Genomic DNA, 21069 nt, shown 5'->3' with positions numbered 1-21069 from the left:
CTTTAATATTTTCCATAGTTAAGGCTTCTTAGGGTACGCTCTTGGCCAATAGATCAGGAATATTCTTTTTAGTAGGTGAAGTGGCAAGTTAATGTATGCAGCTTAACGTAAAAGAGTGTAAAGACGGTTTGCAGGCATTTTTGACTTTCCCATCTGTTTGAAAACTGTACATATGTGTTCCAATCAATAGATAGGACATTGATATCCCCATCTATGATTGTATTTTCTGTTGTTTCGGCATTATGAACTTTTAACTTGATTTTATATTTCTATTATTGAATGAACTCAATTGTCCGGTGACCTATACATTTAATGCTTATGAATAGATTATGTAGGATTGAGGACTTTCAACTGAACACCAAAAAATTTCCAAGCCATTAATCTGGATTTCATTATCTCAGGGCTGTTCGCTCAAGAATTCTTCACTGCAACAAAGACACATCCTCCATTCTATTTGCTCAAACATTTCTGTCAACGGAAAAGAATTTTGTGAAATTTTCGGCCATTTCTGCGGATAATCAGCTCAGATTGAAAATAATTATACCTGCGCTTGTGCCTTGAATAAGGCGATGATGTTCAGCTACTTAGTTTTTTTAAACTTCGGCAGTTAGCTTTTGATACACATATTTTTTCCTTTCGAATACGTTTGCTTGAATATTAAACGGAAATATTTTTCTTATTGTTACCGAATCCCTACTAAAATTTCCCCACACCCGCGTTAAGATTTACGTTAAATTACGTATTATATGAGGGGAATTCAAAAGAAAACCTCTAATGGAAGTACCAACTAGACAATTTCGTGCACCAACAAGGCCGCAACCCAACAACTGCGTGCACCTGTGACTTATCACTATGCAGTTCTCCTACCACAGTGATGGCAGTATCGATACCTAACAACAGTGTTGCAACCTTTCGCGCGGACTGGGTGTTATGGCGGGTGATCGGCTTTCATTTGACTGCCTTTATTATATTACCCGCTTCACTTTGAAAGTCAATTCCCTGTAGGAATGCAGATGCTCCACGAATCGGCGGTCTATGTCTTCGTTGACGCCAACGTGAGCCACCAAATGTAAGCCTGGCGCACATCGTGCCCACAGCTGCACTCCAATCTACTACGTCACCTGGGAAACGCCCCCACTTGGAATTCTCGTGGCCCTCGAGCACTGGCTCACACCCCCATGATCTGCCCTTTCCCGTACTGGGACAATCATATGCCCGACGTTGCTACGGCCCATCACCAGAATCACCCCCCTCCACAATCCTCCGCTCAGTGGTGCTCTCACAGGACGGAGGTGGAGAGATGAGAGGCATTTGAGAGAAACCTTCTCGGTGCACGTAATGAATTAACACGCGCGAGAACTGGGCGTAGTTGATATTTCGGGGCGTAGGTCTTTTACTGGGGGCAAAAAAAGAAAGAAATATTTCTTGAGATATTTTAAGTAAAGGAAGTAATTTAAGGTAAATCCATTCGAAACACGTTGTGTACAATTTAAAGCAAAATTAAAGAAAGTGCCAGTCTAGCGGATTAACGTAATGATACTCCAACTGAAACTACCTAAAATTGTCTCTTAGTTTTCATAAGGTAAGCATATATTCCTATCAAAAACATGAGAGCAGTAAATGACATTAATACAACGGTGAGGTTAGAAGGGCGTAAACGTAACTAAGGAAATTGCATTTGAAATTCAAAAAGAATTTTTAAATCGTTGGAGGAACGAATTTTGCAGAAATATACTGGAAAAAATTATCATGCTATCCGCCCAAAAAAATTAAAACAATTTTTTTTGCGCTTACGTGGAGAATCACCCTAAGGAAATCTGATCAAACATTAGGGAATTCAGGGAAAATGAACGCGCATAGATTTTGGAAGAGATGCGGTCCAGGGCACAGTTAAAAGTCACAGTAACTGTAAGTGTTTGTTTTATATTGCATTAACAAACCACAATCTTAATATATTAACAGACAACACGTAAAAATTGAGCGCTTGGCAAAAAAATTGATACCAAAGTTACGAGTTTACGGAATACACGCCATTTTGATGAATTGGATTAAGAATTTCCTTACTAACCGCAAACAATTAGTAGTAATATATGATTTGAACTCTAATTATATAAAAGTGACCTCTTCCATCTCTCAGGGAAGGAATTTGTTATTCCTATCCTCTGCCCACGCTAAACCTACCAATAAACAACATTACCTCCCTTACAGTAGTTGCCAGCCCTCCCAGATCAAAAGCTCCCTCCCTTACTCCCTCTCTATCCGCGGGCTAAGTATTTGCAACCATCCCGAGTCCCATAACAAATACCTTATCAACCTTCACCACTCCCTCCAACGAGGATACCCAGATTCTCTCCTCACTAAAAAATCCTCAAACATTCCGACCCCTCCCCCCCAAGCCTCCCTCAACCACACACTCCCACCCCTCTCAATCTGTGCTACCTACTTCCCTGGTATTCAGTCCCTCAAATTCATCCTCAAAGACATTTACCCTATCCTCAAATGATAAAACATTTCCCCCAACCTTCTTCCCATATGCCCCACCGACACCTTCAAATGGTCCACCAACACAGCAGGTCTCCTTAAATTCACCAAACCTCTCTAAAAATCCCCTCCCCCCCAGAGCCACCCACTCCATTTTATCGGGGGGAGATGCAAAACTTTCCCTATTTTCACTGATCCACCCCTCTCAATCCCACCTTTTAACTCTCTCCTGCCCTGTCCCAACTCCTCCTGCACATCAAAGAATGTTGTCTCTATTCTGGCTTGTAGACTCTGCCCGGCCTTTTTACATAGGGCAATGTTCCACACCCCTGAACCTAAGGATAAACAATCATCGCGCCTCGTGATCCCTCCTCCCCGTCCGCGGGTCTCCCCATCCCAAAACATGCCTCCCATCGTAACACCCCCTTCAACCACTGTTACAGTGTTTCCGTTCTAGCGTCCCTTCCCCCATTAATAACTCTAGAAATAGCCTATACATATATGGCTATGAAAGGTCTATCAACTCTTGAGGAGGAGGTGGCGGGAAAGGGTGAGAGTGTGGAATTTTGAGACCAACTCGGAAGTAGGAAATACACAAGTTGGACAGCTTTTTAAGGGGAGTTTGACGTTTTTGTTGGAGGGAACGTAGGGCAGACGAAATTATGGCGTTGAGTTGTGGAATTAGGAGATTAGCAGAAGCCAAAGAGATTATTTTAAAGAGGGAAAAAAGGTTTGATTTGTGTTGTTCACGAATGCATTGGTATTGCATAAGGATAAGGTGGGTGTATTCTAAAGATTTTTGGTAAGAAAATGCATTAAGTTTGGGGTGGATATCAGGAAGAGTATGGTGTCGAATTTCCGGTGGTCCAAGCCACCTTTCTCAAGTAAGAGAAGGACACAACTCGAACAGTGTATAGTTAGTTTCCTATCCCTACCCCTTTCTCGTTTACTTAACACTTCCCCCACTATCACAATTTTCAGCATTCTTTTTCTAATCAGAATGGTTTACATCCATCTTTCCTACCTCCTATTGATTTTTACCAACAATCCTCTCTTCTTCCCAACCATACTTGTCACTCACTCGTTTTTACTTTGTGTTAATTTAATCTTGCTAATCTTCTCCACATGCATACTTAAAAAGTCTCCAAACTCCGCATACCCTCTGGCCTCATTGACTATGTTACTGCGCCGTACGTAACCATGCTCTATATTAAAGGTTTGACGAGTCGTTTCTTAACATCCTCACTCAACGTCTTGTCATCAAATCTTTTCTCCTTGAGAAATCTTCTTTGCTCGGCGCAATACTCCTTCCAATATCCTTACTAAAATGCTCATATTAGCCCAAAACACCACCGAGATGGATAACTGTACCACATGCTTAAGTATATATTTTAAACTTAAGCATAGTTTTTCTCTTTATTGTAAACCTAATAAACATTTTTTTGTTGACATTTATTCTTATCAGAAAACCAAACTTATTATATGAATTCCCCACCGTTGTTATTCCCTCTACCAGCTCTTTCCATGTTTCAGAAACCATTTTCCTCGCTTACACGTTGAACAGCACCGGTGATAATGGACACTACACCACTACCTAGCTCTGTCCAGTGCGACTCTTCTTTCGCTACTCGTGGCTAAAACTTTTTAGGAATTTACACATTTTGGAGAAGTCTCGTATTCCTCCATTATAGTATTTTTTCTGCAATACATTAATTAATGTTACCCAATTCAGTCTATCATATACCTTTTCGAAGTCTAAGAAACAGGCATATATACTTGTATCGTATATGAAAACTGCATTCTACGTTCCTCTCTATTACTGACCTCCATCTGGTATGGCATCACGAGTGCCTCTCCCCCTCCTGAAACCAAACTGATCGTGCCCTGAGTAATCATTTGCCCTGCTCTCCATCATTTAGTTGTTGATGCTGAGAACCATTTTACCTGCGTGTGATATCAAACTTATTACTCAGTAGTCTTCACATATGGTTGCCTTTACCTATTTGGAATAGGAACTAACTCTGTTCTGATGAAGTCTGCGAGCCAAATTCCTCCCTCATAAATGCTACGAATTAGCCAATAAAAGCTCATCCTCCCACCTTTTCCTAAGCATTATCTCTCTAAGTAATCTCTTGATAATGTTGTCTACCCCCACCGTATTATTATGATTCAATTCCCTAAATGCTTCCCCTATCTCCCCATCGGGTAAGCCTGGAACTAAGCTATTTTCATCTTCCCCATTAGCTCTTTCTATGTCTAACCTCAGTGGCCTAATGAATTTACCATATAGTTCCTCTAAGCATGAATTCAATCTCTCTTGGACCTTTTCTGGTTCAATTTATCATTTTCCTGACTTATGTTTGACTGTTTTCCGGAAGTTCCTTAATTTCTTCGTGATATGGCTTTCACCGTCGTGTGTAGCGCACAAATTTTTCACTTCCTCTGCAAACATTCCATATCCTCGCGCTGTGTCATCCAACACGCTTCCTTCGTTCTATTTGCTTTTTGTAACAGTTCATTATTTAACTTATATGCCTTACCTAACTCTCTATTGACATTATTCCATTTCCTTCTCACAACGGTATTACTAGTCATCTCGTACATAATGCATGGTTTCCCTGCCCTTTTCCTTATTACACTCGTTTGAGTTCCTTTGCGACTTTCGATATCCCTTCTTTGAATCCCTTGACGGCCCTGGTGGCGAAGGGGTAACGTTCTCACCTACCAACCAAGAGATTGCGAGTTCGATTCCCGCCTAGGTGGCTTTGTCTCCACCTAGGGCTTGGGTGTATGTAATTGTCAAATTGTTATTTCTTTTTTCAAAGTTAGATGTAATGGCCAAAGTGCTATTTCGGAAAAATGCAAAATAAATAAATGATATGTTCCCAATTTTCTTCGTTAGTACCCAGATCCCTTTCTCATTCGTGATTTGGTCTACAGCCTGCTTGATGTCAATGCGATTAATGCTTCTCACTTCCATATTTTTAAATCGAACGCTGCACTTCATCATTACTTAATTATTATCTTAATATGGTTTGCTTTAGGAGTCCTATAGTAAGTTAAACTGCAGATTCATTTTAACGGCGGCTTCTCGTTTGAAGGCCAAATGCTTTCTATTTCACCGGAAGATCCTCATGTAGTTTCGAGTTTTTAACTGCAATCAACACTCATCCTTTTTTATCTTTATATCCTATAAATCGAGAAAAATATTTGGAATGCTTTGGATATCTTTCGATAACCTCCTCTCAATTCCTACATTGATATCCGCATCTGCACTCCAAATGATATTTTGTAGCTTAGCTACCTTTTCCTCAATCTACGGCACTCAACTTTTATTACCGACGGCATCTCTTTCCGGATTTTGAGACACATATTTTATTGTTTCTGAGTGATTTTTGTCTTGATTTGAAAGTCAGAATCTGATTTGAAATGTCAGAAGGTTGTGGATCTTACTTTATTTTACCCAAAATGTGACCTACACTCTTTCCTACGCACTGCATCAGGAACCCGGCAAATAATAATGGGAAAAGGTGACAAGAGTTTTAAACAATTGAGTGCGCCTACAGAATTCTGATATTCAGTTTCCCTATGTTCGCTCGAAGAAGAACGTTTGTGTTGAACTGCTAAACGAGAGCCTCCCGGTAAATTTATTTCTAACGCAGAGGTCAAATGATTGAAAACAAACTCTTATTTACGCGCATATGAGTCTTTCACTCAGTTCCTAGTCACTTCGATTTAGATTGTGTTTATAGGAATCTCTTTTTACCGAGTAAAAATAATCACTCGGGATATTATCACAAACTTCACTCGCGATATAACTTCAATATTCATCTGCGAAGTTATCACCGTTTTTACTCTCAGTGCGATCACAATTTTCTCATACAATATTATTATAATTAAAGACCTTATTTTCTCCTTGGTATAGTCAACGGAGTATTTTACTAACAGCATAACATGACTGTTTAACCATTATTGAATGAATGGTGTGTTTAGTCGCACCACCTTTCGACGTGCCTTTTCGGAGGATCGCTGGGTGCCGTGTTTGTGTACGTTTTGGAGTATATGTATTATGATTGGTGACCCAGCATCCCCTGCCACACGTCTGTCATAAGGCCTGTATGATAGTGCATAGAGAGCGATTCCTATTGAGCAGCTCAATGGCTCAAGATAGCTCCATGGCGTTGGATTACACCGTCGTAAAAAGGTTCCTGCGACAAATTTGAGGGAACCAGTCATCACTGTAGTATCTACTGTATGCGTTGATATTGGACCCTTCCTGAAATAATTCTTCCTCTATGTACCTAAGTACCTCTTTGATGTTGCGATTTGTCCATCCGATCCTTTCGACATCTCGCCCGTCAATTGCATACGAGTTTGTTTTCGTGCTCGGGATATTTAGGCCCTGGACGGATGGCATGAAATCTAAAACATTTTGAAAACGTGGTCTCTAGAAGGTGTTACTTGGAGTATTACAGGAAAAACATTTTTTTAAGCAGAAGATATTATTATGAGAGCGTAAAAAGAATAGAAATTGAAAACAAAAAGAAAAAAAATGAAAAATTTCCTTAGTTCGTTGAATCATAAGATTTTAAAACAAATATTGGTGCAGAAATGTTGATAAACTGCTGCACTATGTTGTGGGTTCCCTCTCCGATGAACGCACTTTTCAAGGATTTCAGGTGGACTTTCTAAAACACCCTCCCACTCCTCCATCCCTTAATCTCTCCAAATGGCGGGCGCTCAGACGACCTGCTACCCAACGTTTCGATGTATCCCAGAGCTGTTGTTCAGGTAGAGACCAATTGGATGAAGTATCATGCAAATTCAGAATAGCTGTTGGTTTTTCTAGTAATTTCTCTCTATTGTGCTCCATACGCTCTTAATCTGGCCTTAAAATTTGAGTGTATGACTTTTCAAGTGTTTTCTGTCCGTAATAAATAATCGTACTTCTTTCCAGCAACCCGTCTCGTCTGCAAATGCTGAGATCTTAAAGGAAAACTTCACCGTCCTCAACGACCTCGGTTAGACAGCTCACCGTTCCCAAAATTATGTCAGTATTTAAACTCCGGAATATATCTTTTAATATCAGCTGTTTTGTTTTTATTACCACAATGATTGAGCAGTATTATATTAATCCGTTTGACCGGTACTTTCTTCATTTTTGCTTTAACGTTTTCACTGCGTGGGTTGATAGAGAGCTCGCTTTCCTTATTAAAAAATCTTCAGGATTTCCTCGTTATAATTTTCTACAAGAGAAAATGTATGTTATGAACGGGCAACTACGTTTAACTCTTGTCGTTTATCCTACGCGCTACCTTCTGCGATGCCTCATTTGTAGAATGAACTCCCAAATACAGGTAGCTAACAGGCTCCTGACATGATGAAATGACTGACCGCAAGCCAATAAAATCTCCCGTAATATCCCGAAAAAAATGTAACATCTAATATTTAACTCTTCTATGCGTCCCAAAATCATACTGCCACAGTAAACTCGCGGGAAGATAGAGAAAATCCTTCAATTAACTGGGATTTTAAAATGAACTCCGACCACCGAAAATTCAAGTTCTTGAAAGAATGCACAAGTCCTTCGGAACACCTTTAAGTAGCGTCGTCAATCACGACAATTCGCCGCTGGCTACAACCCTCACCCCGTGAAGGTAATTCGTCACTAAATGTACCTCTAACTATCACCAACCCCGCAAGGCGTCACTCCAAGGTGGACAAATCAATCTAAACTTGATTAACACGAGACGCCGCCTCCAGGGCCAAGGGCGCTTAGTGGGCTGGGTCCGGATGCCAGTCGTGAAGTGAGTTGATAAGGAATGTTACTTGTATGGTCGTCACTCTTCTCACCTACTTTAGTGTTTTCCCTTTTTGCCCCAAATTTTTCTCGGGAAAAACGAATACTTCACTATATTCCTTCGATAGCCCACGCCTCAATGACAATTACCTGTCCTGCTTATTGTATGGCTGCATTATTTCTTCTACGTAAGATACAAAACCGTACGATGTTATTTTTGAAAGGGGTTTAATATAGTTCTGAGTCTGTACGTATTTAAAGGCTCCCATCCCAGACCTTGTGGTAAATTTATGACGCTTTGTGTTCTTTCGTGCGAATTTTTTCACGAATCAGGCGACACTTCTCGGTACCAAGTTCAAATTTTTTTTCAGTTTGTTTTAAATGTATCTGCTTATATACATGTCGCTTGCTCTCCCTGTGGCTACTAATTGAAGAAAAGTAGCTCGTCTCCTTCACTTTTTCATCGCTGCTTTTTCCAACTATACGTTCGATGAATGCCAACTTCTTCAGAGTCCCTCCGGAAATGGTTAGTGCGTATTATCCCTATCCAAGTTCCCGCATAACGACAATACCCAAGCATTTAATGCAATCTGAAACGTTCATTCGAACACGTCCGTGTACTTTGGTAAGTCTCCTTGTGTTTTTTATTATTTTTAGTAACCGCATACCATGCAGTTTTGTTATGGGATTCTAACTCCCAAATTATACTCATATGTTAAATGTATGTTTATTTTGTGACGATCGGTTTCGTTCCCTCTTACCTGTAGGCCACAAAGTTGCCGGCAAACATTCTTATATTTCTTGTTAATTTTTAAACGACAGGAAATGGTAAAGGGCCTATGACGCCACCCTGAAGGACGTCGGATGTTAGTTGTACCTAATTGCAGCTTGAGCCATCTATTATTATCCTTTGGTATAGGATTAGCAAGGAAGTCCTGAATCTAGTTTGCTACATTATTATTCATTTAACACTCTGATAATTTGTGCATCAATTTAGTGTGGAAATTGATCATAAGCCTATTTAAAATATTAGAAAATTGCATATATCTGTTTGTTATAGTTCCTCAAGATCGCAGAATATCGTTTGCTAAAAGCCACAACTGAGTTTCACAAGATCTCACCTTTGTGAATCGTCATAGTTTGTCGGATATTTGGTTGTGAGTGTTAGCCCACACTGTTAAGACTGCGAAAACAAAGGCGGATGTAATTTTTGTACCATTTGAAACTGAAATCTGTCTAATTTGTTTTCGTCCGAATAAACGGTATGCTGCTATTTGAATGCATGAAAACGTTCAGTCACGGGATGTAAATGTACGTCCTGCCAAGATTGCTCCTACGTCGAATCAATCAGCGATCGGACCTGGACTCCTGAGGCAGGGTCATTGAAAGGACCTGGGAAAATTCCCAGACACTCTCGGAGATAGAACGATTATTCAAGCTGTATATTTTTCCGGCACCTGATCTTCCGGGGATAAACAGAGAAAAAAAAGCCCACGTACCCTGATACATTAATTTCACTGGCCTTTGGGCTTAGTGCTAGGTGAGCTCTACCCTATCTATCAAACCGAACTTCGGTTTGCTATTTGTGGTTCGGATCGAGTGATTATAATATCTTGGCCACTCTAAATCATGATCCGACAACATTTCATTAAGTAGCCCATTTTTTATCATGGTACATGTTTATCATCCTTTTAAAGAGGAACAAGTTCACTTGGGCGCAAATCGTCATTTTCAAAGTTTGGTTCAAAATCTCATTCGACTCGAAGGTCCATTGATTTAGTTATTAATGAGCAACCTTACCCAATTGCGCGCACACAACTTTCCATTTTGGTGCCACCCGCACGAGCACCCGGGGTGTTAACTATCTTGACCTTTCGAAATGACGGGCTGAATGCAAAAAGTGGATTAGCAAAGGCAACAGACATGCTCGACTTTAAATGCCATCATTTATTTACCGTTGGTAACTATTCTCGTAAAACTTTTCTCGCTAATAACTCAAGGTAGATTCAAAGGTAGGATCATGTTTATGCCTACGAGAAAAAGATACTTTTCTATACTTCCGTAAAGCATCAGTCTACCTGTTGCTGTCACTGCATTCTGCTAAAAGTACTGGCCGTAATTATAGTACAGCTCCATTTGTGATTTTAACCGTGCCCGATAAAATTTTCGGCACGCTAATAAAGTGTTCTCACTGCTTCTTCTCCCGACGTTCGCCCGTATGAAAATAGCCGGGATCATGAGCCTTCAGGGCGGTCAGAGCAGAAGGTCTCGCAAGCCCCAATGCGACACTCTTTCGACGCGCCAACTAAGCTGTGAGCAGTCTTTGTTGGCACAAAATATACCCGTGTTTGCCAAGCCGAGTGACGTCGGGCGTCGATGAATTGAGAAGCAAATATCATGATCAGACAAATCACGCCCTTCTAATTAGAGATGTGACTACTTTTGTAACCCTGTGACGTGTTACCCTAAAGACATATCGCACTGCAGGGCGGCCAGGGAGAAGTTGTCTGAGCTGTGTCTTTGGAGGAAAGACTTACTTTCCATCTGCCCTTTGTGACTGAAAAAGAACGCATAAGGCACTCCCAATCATTTATTTCACTCAAATACTAAATGAAGTTTTATAAAATCCAGCAGGTGCATAGGATAATATCAACACTGCTTGGCGCTGATGACGAGTGTACGCATTGCTACAATGCGGTAAGGAAAGGGTGCAAAGATAGATAATTGAGAAATAAAAAAAATACCGCTGCGCGAAAAAAACGAACTAAAAAGACAAAATGTTTTCTTTTTTCTATTTTGTTTATGTGGACGCTAACAATGCCTAATTAATCAAAAAGTTTCATCCTAAACCTGTATGAACCCAATATTTAATTTATTCTCCCTCGACAGGCGTTTAGATTCATACGCTTGGAGAATTCATGCACTGTAGTAAATAACTCATCAATTTACTCGTCAACATAAAAAAAGTAGTATCATAATCTCCGGGTACATTAAGCATCCTGTGGTAAGTTGAGACACCAATATATTTCGTTATGGGGAGAGCACCATAGCGTATACATATATTACGATACCGTGAAAACTCAAATTCTTGACGGTGATCTTTCAAATGCATTATTAAAACTAGTGCAGAGAAACTGACTTCATCAAGAAGTATGGATATCAACCCGGGAGATAAACATACTTACACTTGTTTCTTACAAATTATTCAGGGTTTACACCTATTTATGGCCATTGACGAGGGCTTGAGCGACCATGGAACCGCACACATCAATTGTAACGCAGAAATAAAAAAAAAATTAAACCAAAATGAAAAATTCATGTCTACCACAAAGCTTAATACGCAAATATTGCCGGCCAATAAATTCTTTACTTTCCGATTTCAGTATGCGCGAAGGTAATTCTAACATCAAAGAACCTTGGACACTATTTTTCAGTATTTCGCAAGGGGCATCACGCATTTTGATGCTACAAAATACACTAAAGCAAATTACAAATTCGGGTTGTAAAATACTGACGCTTGGAAAGCGCTCCGGAAGCAGAGAATGTTACATTCAACTTCTTGTTTTTCATATCTACATGGCCTGCCTTAGTGTGGTGATGGTCTCTCTTACAAGTGGTAGAAATTCATTTTTACCCCCTCCTATTTATTATTATGCTAGGATACTTCTATGGTGATTAAAATTAACACCTGTGTAAAACTAAGTTTTGTGCTTACGTTAATGTGTATACGAGGGTAGGCTGAACACTTATGCAAATATGCTTGTATACCATAAACAAAATGACCTTCAGAAGCACTCTTGGTGGCATGTGGAAGTAACATTCCCCCTCAACATGAATCCGCAAGTCGTTTTATTCATCCAGTGTATTTCGAGAAGCGGAAGTGAGGAGACGTGTTCTAGTGCTATGTCAAAGCGAGTTAAGCAGCGTGCTGTGATCGAATTATTACTTGCTGTCATAGTGATGCCTACTGAGATTCTTCGTCGTTTATAGGCTGTTTATGCTGACGATTCTGTTGATAGGTCTACTGTTAATCTATGGGTAGTAAAATTTCGTGGTTGCGAACCTGGAAAAGCCAAAATTGTTGATGAAACACGAAGCGGACATCCGATCACTGCCACAGGCGATAAACATCGCAAACTCGTCGAATATTTGATTCAAAATGGCTGGGGAATCACACAAAAGCGAGTCAAAAATCGTATTGGGATATCCAAGGAAGAAGTTTGTCCTGTTAAAGGTAACCTGGCCCCAATAATCTTGCAACACGACAACGTTCGTCCGCACACCTTGCGCGCAACTGAAGAGGGTCTGCGAAACCTGAGATTCGAACCGATTCCACACCCTTTTTATTCCCCCGATCTTGAACCTTGCGTTTTATACTTATTTCCTCAAATCAAGAGACACTCCAAGGGTAATCATTATATGTCGGACGATGAGGTAAAGGCAGCTGTCAAGTCTTGGATTGGATAAAAGTCGGAAGAGTTTTTCAGTGACGGAATGGAAAAACTTGTTACAAGTTGAGAGAAATGTGTTAGCCTAAATGGTGACTGTGTTGAAAAATAAATATATGATGTGGAAACTTAAGAATTGTACTTAAATGTGCTTTGTGCCCGATCTTGCTATTTGTTTTTGTTCGCGCTCTACAAGCATGTGTGCATTACTTTTCAGCCTACCCATGTGTGCATATTGGCGTAGGTTCTCCCTGTGGTAACAAACTTGCACGTTCTTTTTATGGACCTCTAGTAGTTTTCTCCCTTTCCCTCACCGCCTGGGCGCCATCCTCGGTCTTACTCCTTAGCCTTTACATCTTGCCCTTCCACCCTCTGCCACACGCCTATTTGCGAGATCTCGAGTATTTGTGTGGATGTAGTACTTGACCAACTTTATCAGTTGCTTTTGCCCAGTGCATTGCAGTACCCCGGACGAAAAGGCATGCGCTGCTCTTTTGAGGCGATATCATAATTGTAGATAGGAAAGAGTAAAGTGCCTATGGCACCGGATGCTACTTATAACTAATTAGTGCTTTTGCGATCTATATTACCTTTTCGGTTAGAAATGAAGTTTTATTAAATTATCATTTTTTCCGTGCCGTCGCAACTTGGGCATGAAAATAAAGGGTGAGCCTTCATCAAAGGTCTTCTTGAAATCCAAGAAAAGCATTTACTCATATGTTTATCACCACCGGTTATAGGATGTCTTGTACAATAAGACGCAACGGCGTTTCACATGATTTCTCCTTTCTGAGATCTGTGTTCTTTGCTGGATTGCTGGTTGTGATTGTCAGGAATTTAAACATAGCTGATACGGATATGTTGTAGTAGTTTCCCGGAGAGGGGGACTAAATGAAGTCAGTCAGTAATTGCTGAAACCGTATTTTACCGTTCTAAGACAAATTTGACGCTAGTTACTTTATAACCCAAGTGGAATACGACCTTAAAACTCAATTTGTTAAATATGTTCTCCAAGGACAAATGTTTTGGCTCGATACCTATTTTAATATTCTTCCGGGAATCACCAATGGTTCAGAGGACTTTTCTTTGTTACAACGCGGAGTTGTTGCGCTATCCCTTGCGGCTAAATATAATGTCATATTTTTTCCAGGGGATCTTGTTGGGCATACATTGAAATGGTTTGTGTCGAGAGTATAGACAAATCTGTCTATACTCAAGACACAAACATATTGTCATGTGTCAAATATGTCATAAATACTATAAAACATTCGCTATTTGGGTTCTTTTTATTGATACTTGTCGCTGTGGTCTTCAGGGACTCTCATGCATAGACGTTTTCCCTGCAATTTCCTAAAATATGACCAGAAAGCTTAGCGGTTTTCCTCCAAATAACCGCACAGATGTTTTCTTGAATGTTTTTTGTGGTGTTTTACATCAATCTCTTTGTTTCCCTACGATGAGTTAAATATTTTTCCTTATCTTTTCAACATGCGCACTTTCACCAGTTTTAGATATATTTTTGTTTTTCGAATACTATTTCCGTTCACTCACTCCAGCACTCACCGTTATTCCATCTCTGCACGTTAGTTTCGTGTTTTGTTATTCTAGCAGTGCATGTCTCTGTACGGAGCTAATTATATCAAAATAGCACTTCAAGTAGTTTCAGTTCCAGCATTGTTCGTTTTCGTAATAATTAATTGTAGGTTTCCGTAAGATGATTGTCAAAATCCTCGAAGGTTCCTTTCTGGAAAGGATACATCTTTTTTCTAGGTCTCGTGAATTTAAAACCGACGCATGTAATTCGGTAATCTAAGGTGTGTATTGCGTCTGAATTGTCGCGTAACATGTATATACTTGTAAGTTTTTCTTGTCATTTCTCTCTTTTGCGAACCAAACGCTCTTAATCTTGCCTTCAAATTTAGCTTATAACTTTCAAAGTGTTTTTTATCGGTAAAAGATAATCCTACTTCGCCCAGTCACACCCGTCTCGTCTGTGAATGATAAAATATCAAAAAAACCTCACCGTCGTTAATATCCTCGGAAAGACGGCTATCCATCCCCAAAATTATGTCAGCATCTGTAAATCGGCATATATGTTCGGTTTTTTACTCATCTTCGCCTTGTTTAACAATGTACATGTACCCATGCCACAAAACGTTCGTGGTACGGTACTTCACTGCTTTTAATTCCCGAAATACCTCGACTCACTGACCTTAAAGGTGTTTCTATCGGTCTCCAGGAGTAATACTCTATAATGTGGTTGACTGCCGGCGGAAAGAACGTCTCCTACCGTTGGTTGAGAAAAGTGCTAGATTTTAGCAAGCTTCGCGTTAGCGATAATGGCACCACGGAGAACACATCAGTTTCATCTCCGTAAATGTTTCTACGCTCTTATGGGAAAACATTTCCCAAAACCAATGCAAAAGATCCTAGTTGATCGAGTGAGTTAAAATCGCCTCTGAAACCGATTGACATCGTCAATTTTAATTTCAAGATACTAAACTGCGGAATTATTTAGATGTTACATCAAACAATGGCTGGTATTCTGCCCTTCCAAATTGATAACCAATGTCGCTCTAGTCGGCTAAAATCAAAGAAAATCTGCCAGTAAACGGAAGAGTTTCCAAGAAATCTACAATTTCTTGCAGGTGAAAAGTATCAAGAGTAGTTTCCAAGGAGTTACGTTCCAGCAATACCCGATTAACAATCAACCCGATTCCGAGGGAATATCAAGGATAATATTATGCGGTTCACGTCATGTAGAAGGCAGCATCAGTCCTACTTCGGACACTGAAAATGAATATCGATGGTTTTTGAGCGGTGTGGGACTTCCTGCGAGGATGGTCGTATATCAAACTGCCGAAAAATACGCCATTTCGACAATTGTGTTGCTTATACTCAAGGCAGTCATGGTTGGCACTCCAGAAACGTAGCTCACCACTCTTCTAAGCATTAAAAGCTTGATCTACACTTGCGAATTTCCCGGATTTGCGACTTGTTTCCATTAAAAAGATGCAACTGGAAAGCCCTTGTAATCGCGACTCGTCATTTGCTTCCACGCAGCGCCTCTGCTCGCTCAGAGGCCGAGGAACTCTTCCTTCAAGAAATAGCCGAGATTATGTTTCTCAGCAACTGTATGGAATGCACTGAGGGAAGATCTTAGGGGAATTCCATCCTACACGGCGTTACATATGTATGTTGAAGATTGTGTATTTAATGTTCAATATAATTACAAACTCACCTTGTGTGGTCTGTGGGGATGGTCAGAGATGAAGTCGCGAAATCCGGCGCACTTTCTCTTGAGAGGGGTTTCAAGGTTGTCTAATTTCTTTCTTCAGGAGAGAACATTACCTGCATAGCTAGTATGGTGCAATAATATAATTATATATATATATATATATATATATATATATATATATATATATATATATATATAAAGCATAACACTTAGCATAAGTCGACACAGACAAAAACACAGAATCACACAAAAAAGAGACTCACTATTTTTCGAATTTTCGGTGGTCGTAGCCACCTTTATCTTGGAAGAGAGGGACAGAACTGAAGGGAATACGAGGGCTGGAGCGATGGATGGAAGGGGAAGGTGAGGAGAGAATTGGGAAGGAAAGGGTTTGGAGGGGCAGCGTTAGAAGGGTGGGGAAAATGTAGAAGGTGATGGGGATGGAGGGGGGATGAAAATGTTTGGAGCAGGGTAATTAACGCCTAATATTGATTCCTGGCCAATTCCAGGACTCCAAGAGCCAGATGAAGGATTGCTCTAATGTTTTGAGTTTCAGTGGAAGATCAGAGGGTGGGAGGGATGCTAAGATGGATACACTTTAGCATTTATCAAAGGGAGTGTTGTGTTCGGAGGCATGTTTGGGGATAGGGAGCATATCAATTAGGGAAGAATTCTTGCAAGAGGCTCGGTGGTTATTAATTCTAATATTAAGGAGTGTTGTACACTGCTCAATATACAGGGTTCGTCCGGAAAATAAGTGTACTGACTACTGATTTTTTCCCGCCGCTCCAGGCGCGCCCAGCATCGCTCTGACGGGCTGCGATTGGAGGGGGTATGTTGGCAAGCGACGCTGAAAAAGGCAGTCGGCTGTGAGCTGTGGTGTAGTGAGGAGCTCTGTTAACGCGAGCCTCCACGCTCGACCCACGTCACGGAACGCGATGCCGAAGTTTTTGGAGCAGCGTTATTCCATCAAATTTGCGGTAAAGCTTGGGAAATCGTCTACCGAAACTGTCGGTATGATTAACCAGGCTTACGGGGAGTCAGCCATGTCCAGAAACATGATCTTTCGGTGGCACAAGATGTTCATGGAGGGCAGAGAAGAGGTCGACGACGAGTCTTCGAGAGGTTCCCGATGATGCCTTCGCGGGAGCGTTCCAGGAATGGGAACGCCGCTGGAACAAGTGTATCGACTCACAAGGGTCCTATTTTGAGGAATATTAGCTTAAGATATGTAAAAGTGTAATACATTTTTTTCCTGAGCTCAGTACACTTATTTTCCGGACGAACCCTGTAATAGGCAGGGCATAGTTGGCACTTCAGCAGGTACACTGCATTGCTAGATGTGCAAGTAGAGGAGGGAATTGGTGGGAGAGAGTTAAAAAGCGGGTGGGAGAGGGATGAGATTTTGGATTTGAAAACAGGGCATGTTCTGCATCTAGGTTAATTGCTAGGCGTGGGAGTGGTTTTGGGACGAGGTGGGGATTTCAGGAGTGGATTGGTTGATTTGAGGAGATCGGATAGGTTGGCGGGGCGTTTGAAAGTAACAGAGGGACATTTGGAAAAAAGGTTGGCGGTGGCATTATGACTTTTGAGGATAGGGTAGAGGTCTTTTAGGATTAATCGTAGAGATTCTAAGCCCGGGAAGTATGTGGTGCAAATGGAAAAAGGGTGGGGTTCCACGGATTATGAAAATCAGTAAAATATCTTTACGCCACACAAATACTCCGCGACCCACCAAAAACAGTGTGTGGCAGGGTCGAAATCACCATCTTCATCTTACACTACCCTACCTTCCTTCTCAAGGGCATTTGGCAAGGGGTGTTAGATCACCAGCAATACTGCATCAACTACACTACTTCCACATACACATGGCACGCCGAGATCCACGGAAAGGGCACGTGGAGGGGGAGGAGTCCCGACACGACTCTTGCAACATCCGTTATACATACTACGACTATTATACTGCTAGTAGCTGCCCCGCTGACTGCATTTAGAAGTAAAACTAGGAAACCCGATGAATAGGATAAACTTAAAGAGTTCCTAGGAGCATAGAAAAAGATAGATATCCTGCTAGGTGAATGGCATTAGCAAGAAAATTTTTTCTGGTGCCTCGCTCTGTGATTTGAAGATGCATTGATGTTGAGGCTTGAGATTAAGTGTGATGTGCGGGCCATGGCACGGCGGATGTCTCGAGTACGCTGGCACTCGGACCCAATTACGTTGCTACTTATCTTGCTGGAATGCTCCAATATCGCAGCCCAAGCGATGTCCAAAAAAATACTTGGGATACATGTGCTTACACATGCAATAGGAAAACAGTGTTATTCAGAATGGAATCGTTGATAAATGCTATCAAATGAAACTAAAAAATTATAACAAAAGTAACATTGGAAAATTATAACCTCTAATTTCCGCTAGACCTCTTGTAGATTGATGACAAAGATTCCTTGTGACAAGTAGATCCAGGTGGTGACGATAATTTGTCGCTTCAAATGCTAAATAGAATATGAAAATTGAAATGCGATCCCTAATTTTTTCACGGAAGATATATTAATTTTGCATGAAAATAAAATCAAATTCCTTGGCATAATAAATTGTTTTGGGGGAAATCGTTTTGTTGAAATGCAAATTGGCGGATGACTCCATTAAAAGTTACCGTTGCGGCGACTCCCGCAGTTTCTTTGAAGGGATACATTATATTGGAACCAATAATGCAGCAAAGAATATCTCATGTGAGGAGCTTCAAATTCGACATTTCCCAGCTTTTTTCTCCATCTTTGCTTAATAAGAGCGTATTTTTTCGTCAGGTGCGTTTGCCTGTTGATATTGTATGTTTGTGATCGTAATCGTACCCACCTTCCGTTATATCCAGGAGAACATTCGAGCTACGCTGAAAATGAATGCTGGATATAGGTATATCCTCCATACCTAACATTAAAATTCAAGGAGTTGGGTAACGATTAATTCCTGGGTTCAAACCTGACAAACTTTTCTGGAAACCCCTGAATAGCTTTCCGTGTGTTTTCCAAGGTAGCAGATATGTCTGAGGATAAGCGGGACTGTAAAAGGAGCCCATTCTTATTGTTATACATTTATTTTTAATGCATCCAATGACTTTTTTCCAGGTCTGACCTCATGTATCAAACCGACTTACGAATTGACAGCTATGTTTTGGTGATATGATGTTATAAGAAGTCTTATCAGGCACATGTATGCTATGTGATCCATAGTCAGCCACTAAATTGTCAATTCAGTAGTTTTATATGGGATAAAAATTGATGGCCACGAGAAAAAACAATAATTTCTAGAATGGACTTAGCCAGCGTATTTTCTTCGTTTGAAAAATGTAATCTCTGCGTTAGTGTGTTAAGTATTAAATGAATTACATTCTTAATTTGGTTCTAATGCTTTCTTTTTTTCCTCAGATTTTATGGACTGCCCTCTCCCTCGCATTGGGACTGGAAATCCGTGGAGAAGTAATTCGAGGGGTGCCGTGCATCAAACGCTTCCACCAATTGTTCTGTCCGACAGCTGGCACTAGTTACCCTATGTAAGTATGGATCTTTTATGCGTTTATATTTTTGTTATCTGTCTCACCATTTAACTCTTTGAAAACGTTGAAATGAAATTTCATTTTATGTGCATTTATTCTGAGCGTAGGATAGCTGAGTAAAAAATTAAGCACATTCATGTAATAAATTGCAGGTATGATTAATTTGGTTCTAATTCGTTATTCTAAGTAGTCATTTCTAATATTATTGCTATTGGTATTCCCTTGGTTAAGGTTGGCTTCTGTTGGACTCATAGATAACGGTATACTTACTCGCCTGTCCTTACAAAACGCAGTGAAACGTTTTGCCATGGGGTAGAAAAGTATTTCGCAGAGGACCAATTTGTCCATGAAGGTATTATTTTCGTTTAATATTAATGGGAAATTTTATAGTGAATTCACTGCACGCTTAAAACAGGGCCTGAAGGAAAAGTACCTAATTTACTGGTTACATAGCAAATAGACATGCCGCAAATGACCACTGTATTTGATACTCCATATTTCCTGGTGCGGCATGGTAGAAATTCATGAAAAGGATTTGGGAAGGATGATTTACGAGCAAAAGTTTTCGTTCACAAAAACTACGGCAAAAATCATGCAAAACAATCTCGCCCCCTACATGAGCATATAATTCGCGACGATTTTCACATATACTTGGGGCATCACTTTGCAAGTGTTCTCATATATATTGATCAAAAACCTGGGAGGGAGTGTTGATGCAGACTACATAATTACAAGGAGGACTTACACGATCCCCTCAAGAAACGTGGGTATCCGGTGAATCTACTCACTTAATACTTTGTTACCTACTAACACAATCCTTAAACCTCCCACCTAATACATTCCTTGTTCCAAAAGAATCCACTCAAAATACCCTCACCCAATCACCACTTTCACCCCTGGAACATGAAAAACCACACATATATTACGTGAAATCTACTCAATTATGGAAAACAATTTGTTCACATTGCATTTATTCCCAAATTGTCCCTCTGTTTAATTAAAACTCCCATCGAACTTCTTCAAACGAATCGAAGTGAACATCTTTCAATTCACAAGGCCACCTGTGGGCCTCCCTGTGTCTTCTCCTCCCCTCTCCGTACCATGCAACCACCCACATGGCAAATTCTGCTATCTTCTTTGACCCGCCACCTCCTTGACTACCAAATCCCAAACCAAGCTTCATTCCTCTGCTACCTGTATTTCAAAATTATTATACATCGCCTCTCCTGTCACTTCTATCATACCTTCCTTGAAGGCATGATAGAAGGGTGGCATCGAGAGTGAATGCACCACCACCCTTCACTCTACCTGAATGACCTTCGCTATTCCACTAAAGCTGCCGTCTTATTTAACTATTCCGACCCTACTCATGCTACTCAAGCCGATGGAAACTGTTTCTCTGTTCCGGTGATCCAAACCCTCCATGGACCCGCAAGCAGCATAGAAGTGAGAACACGTGAGATGGTGAATATCTGGGTGCTTCAGTCGCTCAAACCTCCCGGACTGAACTGGGCTTATTGAAATCATCCATTGCCCGCCTTTCAGTCTC

General features: G+C 40.6%; 1 protein-coding gene across 1 annotated transcript in view; it reads left to right on the top strand.

The window, feature by feature from the left end:
* LOC139699781 (protein spaetzle 3-like) overlaps window positions 1–21069 on the top strand; it is a 95849-nt gene that overhangs the window by 32822 nt on the left and 41958 nt on the right. Inside the window, exon 2 of the mRNA XM_071598215.1 lies at window positions 19393–19517. Within this exon, the coding sequence (XP_071454316.1) occupies window positions 19393–19517 (125 nt within the window). The remainder of the gene's footprint in view (window positions 1–19392; window positions 19518–21069) is intronic.

This window comes from Hetaerina americana, unplaced genomic scaffold, assembly GCF_022747635.1.
Source record: "Hetaerina americana unplaced genomic scaffold, ioHetAmer1.1.p SCAF_90, whole genome shotgun sequence".
Classification (NCBI taxonomy): Eukaryota; Metazoa; Arthropoda; class Insecta; order Odonata; family Calopterygidae; genus Hetaerina; species Hetaerina americana.
Note: the sequence above shows the minus strand (reverse complement) of the source record. Positions and strands in the feature narration are given on the sequence as shown.